The sequence below is a fragment of the Micropterus salmoides genome, unplaced genomic scaffold (genome assembly GCF_014851395.1).
Source record: "Micropterus salmoides isolate LMB-PRFRI ecotype aquatic unplaced genomic scaffold, ASM1485139v1 Ms_hic_scaffold_9, whole genome shotgun sequence".
Lineage (NCBI taxonomy): Eukaryota > Metazoa > Chordata > Actinopteri > Centrarchiformes > Centrarchidae > Micropterus > Micropterus salmoides.
Genome location: NW_024044681.1, coordinates 21585957 through 21598779, shown reverse-complemented (window position 1 = coordinate 21598779; position 12823 = coordinate 21585957). Strand labels below are relative to the sequence as shown.

Here is a 12823-nt window from a genome sequence, read left to right as displayed (position 1 = left end):
TATTGTCATGACATCACCTCCATTAAGCGCTTCACCCGAGAGCAGCTCTCGTGTGTAGGTGTGAAAACAACACAACTTTCATATGCTCTTTTAAAAGACAAGCCACAAAAGTTCAGGCAAATACAATGACTAGCATGACAATGTGTCTACGTTGTACGAGGCAGAAAAACATGTGAATGCAAATTTCTGATCAGTCTTAAAATTCTAATCTGTATTTTTCTTAAACAAGTGGGAAAATCTGGTAAGAGGATTAAGCATTTTCACTTTCTTCTAAAACACTTTCACTGGCTTGAAAGAAATAATACGTGAGGAACATGAAACATGTTTTTAAGTAAGATGTTTAAACTGACATTTCTAACAGTTTGCCACGGTTCAACCATCTGTCAAGGAAATAGTTAAGGGGGGTGGCAAACAAGCACAGGGAGGCACGGTGCCAAAGTCAGTTAGAGAGGCGTGCCATCCCCTAGGGGGGAGTGCAACATCCAAGTATTAAGACAGACTCAGACACACACACACTCACACACACAAACCCACGCAAACAGGTGATTGTTTTTGTACTTTAATTAACAGCCAACCAAAGAAAAACAAACAGGTTAACCAATCATCTCAAGGAATGTGTTGACAATGAAAAAGTCGGGTGCTGGGGTGATGATGGTGGGTGGGACACGACACACTGACAATGAGAAAATATACAGATACATTCAACCACATGTTTTTTTTTTTTTTTAGATTACTTTAGATTTCTACTGTGCAGGCTAATCTACAACCTGCTGATGGACAACATTACATTTGTGGTGACTTGTCTGGCTCTGGTTGTACACTGGTTGATGGACGATGATGGTGTCTGCTGGGATTCTCTGACAAGCTACTCAGGTTTGTCGCTCTCTTGTTTGCTTGACCTGATTAGCCCGTTGTGTTAAAAGCTGTCAATCTCACTCTTCATACAGCCAGGACACTCCCATCTATCCTTCCCTTTGCGCTGTCTTGAGAAGACAGTCAATGACACTGGTGTGAGATGTAGTAGGTGCAATGCTGGCAAGATAGGACAGGAAGACGAATAAAAGCCCCTCTAATAAAATGCATTTTATTTTTCGAACACACAGACACAGACACACACACACACACACACACACAAAAACATCCTTGGAGGTTAATTCTCATGCCACATACATCACTGACATGATTATTCCTTTTTTATTATCTTAACTTTTTCTTGGGTTAGTAACCAGCAGATGTCGCACATAAATCAGCCTAAATATAAATTATGAGCTAAGCATCACCTTTCAGCCACTGTACAGACATGCTTTGGTTGACGGGCACAAACAAACACACCCAAACAGACACATAAACCGCAGGATCGGGCCTGTTTTTAGCCTGAAAAGCTGGGTAAACATCTTAACAACTATGATTTCCCCACTGCCTCAGCGCCCCCCTTCAGTCATGCACGGCTTTCTTTGTCCATACGATTTTATTCAGGTCTTTGTCCAAACCCCAACATTTCCTCTCATCACATCAGTCATTACTCTACCATGACTGATGGTCTTCTAGTTATTGGCTTTTCAAAGTGGTGCAAAAGAATCAACTATTTCCTCTCCCACACCTCATCATCTACGTCAAAAGGAAGCCACAAGGAATGTGCCACAATCACTTTTTGGTGTTTATTATTAGCATTAACAATCTCCTTTGCTTCTCAACTTCCCCGTCTGAATTTTTCTACTTCATCACTGATTGACTTAATTATCTAGCATTAAAGACCTGCAAATTAATTTAAGAGACAGTAGTTACCAACTCTACGCTTTAAATATGTGTTATGGAGCTACCTGATGGTTTACACAACATGCTGTCAGCAGATCCCACACGCCTTTTTTTGGGGCTTTGTGTCTTGTTCTTTTTTCTACGATAAAAAATGACTCAGAAAAAACTTCCCCCCATGTACCACTTCTTCTCTGATTATCGTCCTTCCACTTCAATTGCGCTTTCTGGGACCTGTCACTCAAATATGTTGTCATCTTAACAGTTGCTCAGATTGCAGCAGATGTTCAGCAACCCGGTCTAACAGGAGAACTGAGGGCATACACAAGTTTACTTTTGGCTTATGTACTTCAGCAGGACTATATAGTTCAGGGGTTCACTGGGATGAAGGGTAAAATTAATGATGGGAGTGCCTCACCGCAAGAATCCATCTCTTTGTAACAAACAATCTTTTTGTTCCCAGTACATATGGTCAAGTTCATATTTTGAGTACTAACTACATCAGCAGATTCACTTTGTAGTGGGACATGTTAGTGGCTTTGTTGGTTAAAGTGCTCGAGCAGCCTTTTGTTTAACATCCTGTAAAGATAAATAATCATTGATGCTTAAGATATTTTTATGTATCATAAATGATTGACCTAGCATTGGTTTTTGGTTATACATGCATTGGTGCACTCCTAAAACAGCCACAGGAACTGTATGTTTACTGCATGTTTGTACTGGCATGACTGACTGACTAACTGACTAGTGCAGTCAGTGTGACGAGCACATGCCTTTCTCAGAGTGAAAGTAAAACTTTTACTTTTCTTTCACATCTCTTTGCAGTGATTTTTTTTTTACTTGTCTGCAGTGTCAAGAGCATAGGTCAAGAGGAATCTTAACATGGTTTGGAGCCTTCAGAGGCCATCCAAAGCTGTGTGATCATTAGCAGGTACCAGGGCAGCTGTAGCCTTATCATCAGACTGATTTTTTACTTTTACTAATTCTCTGACGCTCTCTCTGAGGCTAGGACAGCAGTATCAAGTCATATGAAATCATAATCTACACGGAAACTAATTGAAACAGGTCTTTCATATGCAGCATCTTATAAGAAATGTATGAAGTTTAAATATTTACAACACAAATACTACCAAAACTTGTGGCCATAGTACAACTATGATTACTGCCACTGCTGATACAACTGATAATATTAGTAGTAACAATAATAACAGATAAGTCAGATGTCCTTGACCTTTGTTCTATCTCCTGTCATCATCAGGCCGACACACTGGCTCTACAATGGTGCCCCCTTGAGTGCATTACAGACATTATAATTCTGCTTATACAGCAGTCACATATCTGATTGAGAAGGTTAGTTTTGAAGACACTTTCAAACATTATGTTTTTGTTTGTTGGCTCTACTATTCCTTTAGGAAGAAAATTATTTTTGTTTGGCCATCCCTTAGCAAAGACTGCTTACATTCTTTCCTAACTGCAATGCATTAAGTTCACCGGAACCTGTAAAGGCAGCTCTGAGAAAATAAGAAGAGATAAAATACAATATACGTAAAACTCAAAGAGACAAAGAAACATGTAAATGACTGAATTCTGTGAGAAAGGAGGGGCAATATGTGCTACCGCATTCATTAATTTATGCTATTAGCCATGGATGTGCACACACTACAGTATGCCTTTAAATACACATATAGAGTTGTGTTATGCAACACTTGCTCTGGGGTCTCTAATGTGCAGACTAATGCATCAGCAAACAGCCTCAGAGCTCCATCAAATCTAACAGCAGTAAAACAGCATTCCCTATCTTAAGTCCTAAATCAAACACACAAGTCAATTGAATAATTATCTACATAAACTCCATATAATTATATCAACACAAAGCTCAAACAGGCTTATATCATTTAAAGTAAAAGAGTATTCTGCAACTCTCTAAGCAATATTCAGCAGAAGATCTTACCCATAAAATAAGCAACAGCACCTGAGGCAAAGTCAGATAGGGATTGTGATAGTAAGGAATGTGAGTGTGATTCTCTGTATATGTGGGGATTTTAGTGTGCCTGGCAGAAAAACAAGGTTATGTAATCCAGTGGGAGTGAGGTGCCGGGTGGTATATATGGAAATGATAACAGTGGGGAAAGATGGATAGTTCACCAGCGGACTGAGGGAGGTCAAACACACGGTTTCTGCTCCTTTCCCACATGCGGATAAATCCAAATAACATCTTTACAGCGGGTAAGTAACCAGTGGCCTCCAAACGTACGTAATGTACCCTTAATACAAGAGACTGTGAACCGTGACACACATACAACAACACATATGAAACCATGTAACGTCCATGCTTTGAGCTAAAGGTGTTTGTCTCCATGTCATGCTGCCTCCCCCTGCTCCCCCTGTTTCTGGTCACTCTCTACTGTCAGCTAACTACTAGAGACAAAATGCCACAAATATAAATATGCTGTAGTAGGAATTATGGTCACGTCATTAGATGGTTGGACGGTTTTGTTTCTTGCACAACGTCTGAAGTAGAAGTAGTGTTTTCATCACACATTGGGACAAAGGACTTGCCATAGAGAATAGACTGACACTACTGCAACCACACTGTACCAACATAATTTAACTTCCAAAATAAGGTGTAGAATGTATATTAATTACACAATTTTAGTATACCATATCAAAATAAAATGTTTTAAACACCATTATAATCAGGAATCCATGGGGGGCAATACATCTGTGTAGTTTAATCTCTGTCACCCAGGTCTTAATAAACAACCCACTGGACAGACAATTGTACAACTGGAGACATTTCACTATTCATCTAGATGGAATCTATTCTGATGTCAATGCAATGGTACAACTTGCGGAAGCTCAACCATCGCCACGTAGACACAGACATTAAGAAGCCTCTTTCTGTAAAACTGAACAACTGTTAATGGTTGGTCCCAAGTCATTTTAAATGTTTTCACTTAAATTACTATTTTGTTTAAGTTAACTTACTGATCCTTAAAAACACTCACTGGATAAACTATAGCATGCATGGTGGTTGATATAATATCAAGGCTGGTGTTTGTTGTTCCTTAAAAGTTGATATTTTAAAGGGTTTAGACACAGCAACAACCTGCAAAATGTGTTTCTTATCTGATGATTATCTCCTGAAAAACAATAAATCAACCTGCTAGTGGTGTGGTACACACATTGTACAAGCTACTAGTGTCCCAGCTGGTGTATTATTATAATACATCTCCACATGCATACAACATACATGTCATTAGAAAAGATTACCACATCTAAATAAGTTAAAACAAGCCTAATTCCTCACATTCTTTAAAATGCTTTAGCATTACATGGATCCACTAAAATTAACCAGTGACAATGTTATGATAATACTCAGTGATGTGACACACATGACATGTTGTCTGTGTGTGTTACTTGTAGCGTAAGTCCAGACACAGAACAAAGGAGTTAACTGGGTCGCCTTCGCAGACTGGCTGTGCCAAACAGCTGGAGAGATGGAGAGGGAGCATGATTGAGTCATGAGGAAGGTAAGGAGGGAGGGTGAGGAATGGGCTTGAAATAGTAGTATGAACAGACCAGGTTGCGGGGGGGGGGGGGAGTAGGCAAAGGGGAGAGGTATTACCCTGATAGCTACTCATTAACTTCACAACAAACTCAATAAAGTATGTGGCTATTCATCTTAAAACAGTCCAAAAATAGCATACATGGAAATCAATATGTATGATTCCATTTTGCCAGATGACAGAAAATGAGTCCACAGTAGTGGTGCTGCCTGGTATCTGGCTGTATACTGTGCGAGTGCCTGTAAATATTACATGCTGCAACACTGGCTTTCTCTCACTAAATGTGCAAGCTGACTCCTGAGCATCTCTGCTGTAGAATAATAAAGTGATAATGCCCGCCACTGGACCAAAATCAGTTTAAGTTTCACAATTTGAAGGCTGTGTTCTAATCCACAACCCATAACCATATAACTAGAGAATGGTCCAAAGGCTCAGACATGTTATCAGACAGGGAACCATACTGCCAGACATTCATGCGTTGTGTTAACTCTGCGAGATATTTTATTTATGCCCCCAAACTGAATTTGTCAGCAGCCAGCAATGGTGACTTGGCTGGTCATTAATGTAAGCTACCTAGCTGTTAGCTAACATGCATTGTAGCATATTCTCTTTCACCGCCATCACGAAGTGTGAATTTACAATCAACGGTCGCTGTTAACCTAAAGACTGTCGCTTAGCTTATCTGCCTCGCAAATCAGCGCGGCATTGTTCTTTGTACGAGTGCTTTAAAGAAACGCGGAAGCGTGTTCACATTTTCTTTTATATCACCACTATAACCAGCTCTGCCTGTAGCTAACCGGGTAGCCAAGGAGCTAGTAGAAGCCCCTGTGGTAGTTATATCGATGTTATATCAAGACATCGCTCGGTTGCTTTGTGGTCACACACAGGACCAATTAAACACCAACCGACACAGCACTAATGCGACATAAACGAACAGTACCTTTTCTGTGTCGACCCTGGCGACTACAGGATCATTTCCTGGCACGGGTTCTTTGTTTATGTGATTAAATGGCTTGTTTTCATCAATCCGTCTCGTCTCTCTCCTCCAGGAGTCGTACCGCCCCGGCTGACAGCGCTACTGCTCAGGATGACAGCGCTCCGCCCTTAGCAACCAATCTGAAGCCGAGGTTCTGGAAACTGAGGCAAAGCTCGTTCCCTATTGGTTGGCGGCTGTGTCCATCATCGTGTCGCAAGGGGCGCACCTTGGTCCAAGGGCAGGACACCTGCTACTAAAGGATGCTGAACGCCGCAGGTGCGGTAAAATCAAGTGATGAAAGAGCCACACACTAAGATTGAAAAGACATGTTGTTAGCTTCACAATGGAGGCGTTTACCACAGGCAGCTGCACAAACAAACGACTACATCAAATAGCCAGCTTCTCTTGAGCTTGCATTTGTGTTGTGTTTTTTAAATATCATTAAATAGCCTCGGCCACTTAATGGGCTTGCTATGCACACCAAATCTGCACTTTAATGAAATAAGGTTAGCATTTTCCAATCCACATATTGTTAATATTCATACTTTAAGGACCCTTCAAGACAGGACTTTGAGGTGTGCAGGAAAGATTTTAGCTGACCCCTCCCATCCCGGTCACAAACTGTTTCAGACACTCCCCGGCAGGAGGCTGCGGTTAACAGTACCAAAACCTCTCGCCACAAGAACAGCTTCTTTCCAACCACAGCTGGGCCCCCTACAATACATACCGTAAATGTCTTTGAAATCTAATGTTAATATTTTGCATATCTCTGCACAAATTGCCATATTGCACAAAGTCATTATTATTCTTTTATATTTTGTCTATATTATATTTATTATATTTGTCTATATTGTATTTATATTTACATAAATACAGATACTCTCCTACTCTGTAATATGTCTGCACAAACCCGGAGTAATCTACATGTAAATATCTGCTACATTGTTTTTCTCTACACATAGTTCAATTATTCTTTTATGACTTACTTATATTTTATTATTTATGTCTGTCTACTTGTAGCACCTTATCACCCTAGCAAATTCCTTATACATGTAAAATATTACTTAGCAATAAATCTCTGATTCTGAAAATCTCTTTCAGGCATACACTATGAGTGTTTTTATGTAACTTCTATCACTTATTTAGCCTGTATCTTTTTTATTATTTAAATGTATCAACCCACCTAGTACAACTTGTGTTAATGTTTAACATGTAATCACATGTTCCAGTCCAAAGACAGGCAGGCTAGGTTAGTTGGGGACTCTAAATTGCCCTTAGGAGTGGATGTGAGTGTGAGTGGTTGTTTGTGTGCCCTGTAATGGACTGGCAACCTGTCCAGGGTGTACCTTTCACCCAATGTCAGCTGGGATTGTCTCCAAAATGAGACAAGAGTTCAGAATTTCAGCTTTTATTTCCTGGTATTCACATCTAGATGTGTTAAACAACTTAGGACATATCACCGTTTGTATTAGACCACAGCATTCTTAGGTGAGCAAAAGTAAAGGAACAAATAATCTTAAAGAAAATAACATTTAATATTTGGTGGCATAACCCTTGCTTGCAATAACTGCCTTAAGCCTGTCGGCCCATCGGTATCACCAAACTGTTGCATTCTTCATTTGTGATACTATTCCAGGCTTTTACCGCAGCTTCTTTCAGTTCTTGTTTCTCCCTTCAGTCTCCTCTTAAGGAGGTGAAATGCATGCTCTATTGGGTTAAGGTCAGGTGATTGACTTGGCCAGTCTTCCACTTTTTCCCCTGATGAAGTCCTTTGTTTTGCTGGCATTGTGCTTTGGGTCATTGTCCTGCTGCATGATCAACTTCCTCCCGATTAGTTTCAATGCATTTCTCCGTAAATTGGCAGACAAAATGTTTCTGTACACTTCAGTCTGGCCTTCTTCCTGCTGATGAGTGGTTTGCATCTTGTGGTGTGGCCTCTATATTTCTGCTCTCTGAGTCTTCTTCCAACAGTGGATTGTGATACCTTCACCCCTGCACTGTGGAGGTCGTTGGTGATGTCACTTACTGATGTTTTGGGGGTTTTCTTCACAGCTCTCACGATATTTCTGTCATCAATTACTGTTGTTTTCCTTTGACCGACCTGTTTGATGTCTGTTGCTCAGTACACCAGTAGTTTCTTTCTTTTTCAGGACTTTCCAAATTGTTGTGCTTGCTATGCCCAATGTTTGCTTGCTTTTCTCCCATAGACAGCTCTCTGGTCTTCATGTTGGTTTATCCTCTTTAACAGGAAATGCAGTCTTTATAGGTTTGAACCAAGGATGAAAACTTCCACTAATCATGCAGAGCAATTTAATGTTTGGACAATCAACCTAAAAGGCAACACCTGGGCAACAACATCTGTCAGTCACATCTTCCAATAGTTTTGCTCACTTGAAAAATGGGTGGGTTCAAACAAAGGGTGGTATGTCCTGAGTTGTTTAACACATCTAGATGTGAATACAAAGAAATGAGAGCTGAAATTCTGAACTCTTGTCTTATACTAATCTTTTGATCTTAAACCCAAATGTCTTCAGTGAACAACAAAAACAAAGGAATTTGCCTTACTGTTACAATACTTTTGGTGGGGACTGTATAACAACTAACAGATCTGATGAGGTTATATGAGCATATGGCTCACAAAAAAGGGCAAAATATTTGTTGTATTGTTGTTGTCTTTTTATTATTTCTGTCAAAGAGCCATTTCCAAGGGGAAACCAATAAACACAAAATTCACCAACCAGACTCCAAAAAACACAATGATATACAGAACTTACACAGAGAAGACGGTACAACAGGACAGTAACAATAGGAAATGATAATCCTTATTTCATCAGAGGAGGTTCCACTGCTTTGTATGTTTTGCAGAAACTTGTATGTACAATCGTCTTTTTCCACTATCTGGATGTTGATAGCTGTCATTGAATTTAAGCAACTGTTTAAAGAGAGCAAAAACATAGGCATGTTATATATCAGTATAAAAAAGTATAAATAGAAACATGATCCAAAGTTCAAAATAGTTCAGGTGACGTCTGACAAGCACACTGAAAACAAAACTGAATTAAACAAATGTCTCATGTATTGGATGAGGACTGGATGTATTAAATGCAATGTGACAACCAAATGTTTTAATCCAGTCCAGGTCAGTCACATATTAAGGGGGTTAGGGTATCAAGATTATTTTGGTTCAGATTCATAATTAGTGAGAGCACATACTGTCCATGCCGATAGAGTACACAATACAAAATGGCATGTAACCAACAAGGGGGAAAAAATCATATGACACCTATTATACCAAAACAACATAGAAAATATGGCAAAAATGGGCGTCAGATTACGGTCAGTGAAGAGCAGGAAGTTAGCCGCTGCTACACAACTGATGCAAAACATTCAGTGATTGTCGACGGTTGAGTCTCTTTCTTGTGTTTTTCTCCCATTGACTGGTTAGCAATATTTAATGTGCTATTAAACGTTTTATTTTTTAGATTTGTTGCATAAAATAAATAACATTTGTGACATTTTTTTAATATTTTGTACAATATGCTAAAATCCATATTCACTCCTTCATTTCTACCTTTCTGTGAAGAGGAGGTTCTAGGAAAGGGGTATTACAGAAGGAAATCACATTTCACTAATCAGGAAAGCCAATCAACAACTGATCAAGACAAATTACCAGAAAGAGAACAAAAGCAAAAACAGGGAGCAGAGAGCAGAAATACAGAGGCTTTAAGCAGAGAGCTTAACAAATGAACACCTTGAATTGTGTTATTAATTTTCTTCTAAATTGTGTCATAGAATATATCAAAATGACATGTAAAATTGACTTTGCACTGCAGTTTAAGTGGTAGATGAAATCTGAAATCTGTGTTCCTTTTTGTGCACATTAAATGAAAATGAATACAACTGCATTATGATTCCATAAACCATGTTTGTGCTACACTTTGTGCACTCCAAGAGTCATTCCTTGTTTTTTGAGTGAAAACATTAATCCTTGAACCCACTTCCCAGCTCAGCGTCTGATGAGCATTACATCTGTGAGCTTCGCCCTCAAGTCACTCCATAGAAAAACAGTGTCTGTGAGATAAGGGAGATATTTGGCTGCATGTCTCCCAGCGTCCTCTCCTGCTCGAGCTCAATCATCTGACGAAAGGGTCATTTAAGTAAAAAGTGACATATGTGAGATACTTTTCTTGCTTAAGACATTGAAAGTCCATTGTGATCGTCCTCAGGGTGGCATTGAGATGTACAGTATAATTATGCTGGTATTTATTCTTTCATTTATCTCCTCTTCTTTGTTAGTCCAATTATATATCCTCTCATGGAACAATATCAAATGTATAGCCACATAAGCATGCAAGCATCGGAGTGACTGTAGCTCTAGAAGTACAGTAGTATCCGCTAATCGTGCGGTTGGTGGTTGGATCCTTGGCTCCTCATGCCTACATGTCGTAGTGACTTAGAGCACTGGAACCCGAAAGTGCTTCCTGTGTGGATGCATGGGGGGGGGGTGCGAGAAGCGTAAACTACTTGGCACAAAAGCATCTAATTATGGTCATTTTTACACGTGTCAGAGCATGATGAGGTTGATTGTTAATCTTGGTCCACCAGGAGGTCAGTCTTGGCAAAACATGCTAGTGCTACATGTAGGAGCCTAAAGAAGTAATCAGCAATAGGCCCTCGACCCGTAGTTTACAAAGCGGCCAGGAGAGCTCCGGGCCTCCCTCAGGCGTAGCGGGGATCTGCGGCGGTCAGTGACACCCGCTGGAGGTAGGCTGGGGTCTGGTAGCAATGAGACCTTTGCGCCTCCATGTACATTGTGGTGGAGGTGAGGCTTTTGCGGTCTTTTTTCAAGACATGTCGTCTCTGCCAGCGACAGAGTAAGAGTTCCACCTGCTCTCTGAAGAAGCTGGTGGTCAAGGTGTAAAGGATGGGGTTCAAGGCACTGTTGATGGGGAGGATGAAGATGACTACCCAGCTGGAGATAGTGCCTAAAACCAGAAGAGGAGCAAATATATCCACATGTTAAAGCAGTGCGTGCCTTTGGATGCTTTTTCTTCCGTTATTCCATAGTCAAAGATTCAAATAGTAGAACACTGTGTAAGGGTGACCTAGTGATTTATGACATGTTTAAATAAAGCAAATATAACTGCTACACTTTACGTGGATAGTCCGTCTACAGATATTTTATAGAGAATTTGTAACATTTAAAGTGTTTTGCTTTGTCTGTAGATGTTTATTAGATTATCAATTAACAGATTATCAGATCATGTGTGAGAATTTATGAACAAGTCTTAAAATAGATTGTAACAAGCTGAAATGTCACAAATTCTCAATGAAGTATCTGTAGGCGGACTATCCGAATACAGTGCAACCAATATAACCTTAAACACAAAGTACCATTTCATTCTTACCAGGTATCTCCACCTCCATTAGTGAGAGGACTTTCACCAAAAATATGGGAATCCAGCAGAGGGCATCAGAGAACACTATGAAGAAAAACCTGTTGGCCACAGCCACATCTCTGTGCAGTCTGCTCCTCACGTCTGTGGCGTTGATGCCAGTTTTATAGATGGAATAGAACATGCTGGAGTAGGAGAAGACGATCACCAGGAATGCCACCAGGTTTAGACCTAAAGAAATGCACATGCTATTCACACACATAAATGCAGTGGTGGGAGAAGTATTCACTTCCTTTACTTAAAAATGTAAAAACACTTAAGTAAAAGTATAATAGTACCATCAACAAAACATACTTAAAGTGTCAAAAGTATATGTTCTCGTTTTGCGTCTTCATATGGAGTTCAATAGTTTAGTCCAGTGGATCCCAACCTAGCGGTCGAGTCACTTGCAAAGGGTCACAAGATAAATCTGAGAGGTCGTAAGATGATTACTGGGAGAGGAACAAGGAAAAAAACAAAGTTCTTTTTTTGGACTTTTCTAAACTTGTTTTATTTAGGGACATAAATACAAATCTAAATCTTATTTGAGTGCGAGGGCGTGGTTTTGAGGGAAAGCAAAACAAAATCTGAATATGAGATCAATAAGTCATGAGCTCAAATTTAAAGACCATCCTCTTGAATAAATATAGAAAAACAGTCCCATCTAGACACATTTTTTTTGTAAGGGGTCACAAGCCAAAATCGATCGAGACCACTGATTTAATCTTTAACAATGCATTGTATTTTTATAAGCTTACACTTTTATATGCATGCGCCTACACACAGATTTTCCACAACAAGAGGGAGACACACCATGGTAAATGTTTAACAAAATATATTTATTTAAACCAAAATCAACCAAATTAAGGCTGGTGCCAAAGTAAAGGTGATAAAGTATGGGTCATGAGCATCAGTGTTTTCAGTCATGTCAGGGTAGGATGATGGATGCATGGAAAATGTGTGTAAGGGTGTTGTAACGTGCAAGAAACAACTAAAACAGCATGTCCAGAAACAAAGGCTAAGGTGGAACCTGTGGAAGAAAACAGAAAGGAGTAAGTTAGCAGGGAGATCTGTGTCCTCAGCTCAGCAGC

General features: G+C 39.8%; 2 protein-coding genes across 2 annotated transcripts in view; both read right to left on the bottom strand.

Moving 5' to 3' along the window:
• The window catches only part of fryb (furry homolog b (Drosophila)), a 64694-nt gene extending 58291 nt beyond the window's left edge, over positions 1 to 6403 (bottom strand). The window contains exon 1 of the mRNA XM_038708154.1: positions 6262 to 6403. The gene's annotated coding sequence lies outside the window, so the exon portion shown is untranslated. The remainder of the gene's footprint in view (positions 1 to 6261) is intronic.
• A 2555-nt stretch (positions 6404 to 8958) lies between these two features.
• The window catches only part of rxfp2a (relaxin family peptide receptor 2a), a 61242-nt gene continuing 57377 nt past the window's right edge, over positions 8959 to 12823 (bottom strand). The window contains exons 19-20 of the mRNA XM_038709358.1: positions 11706 to 11924; positions 8959 to 11282 (exon numbers count right to left, since the gene is read on the bottom strand). Coding sequence (XP_038565286.1) covers positions 11017 to 11282; positions 11706 to 11924 — 485 coding nt within the window. The 3' untranslated portion in view covers positions 8959 to 11016. The remainder of the gene's footprint in view (positions 11283 to 11705; positions 11925 to 12823) is intronic.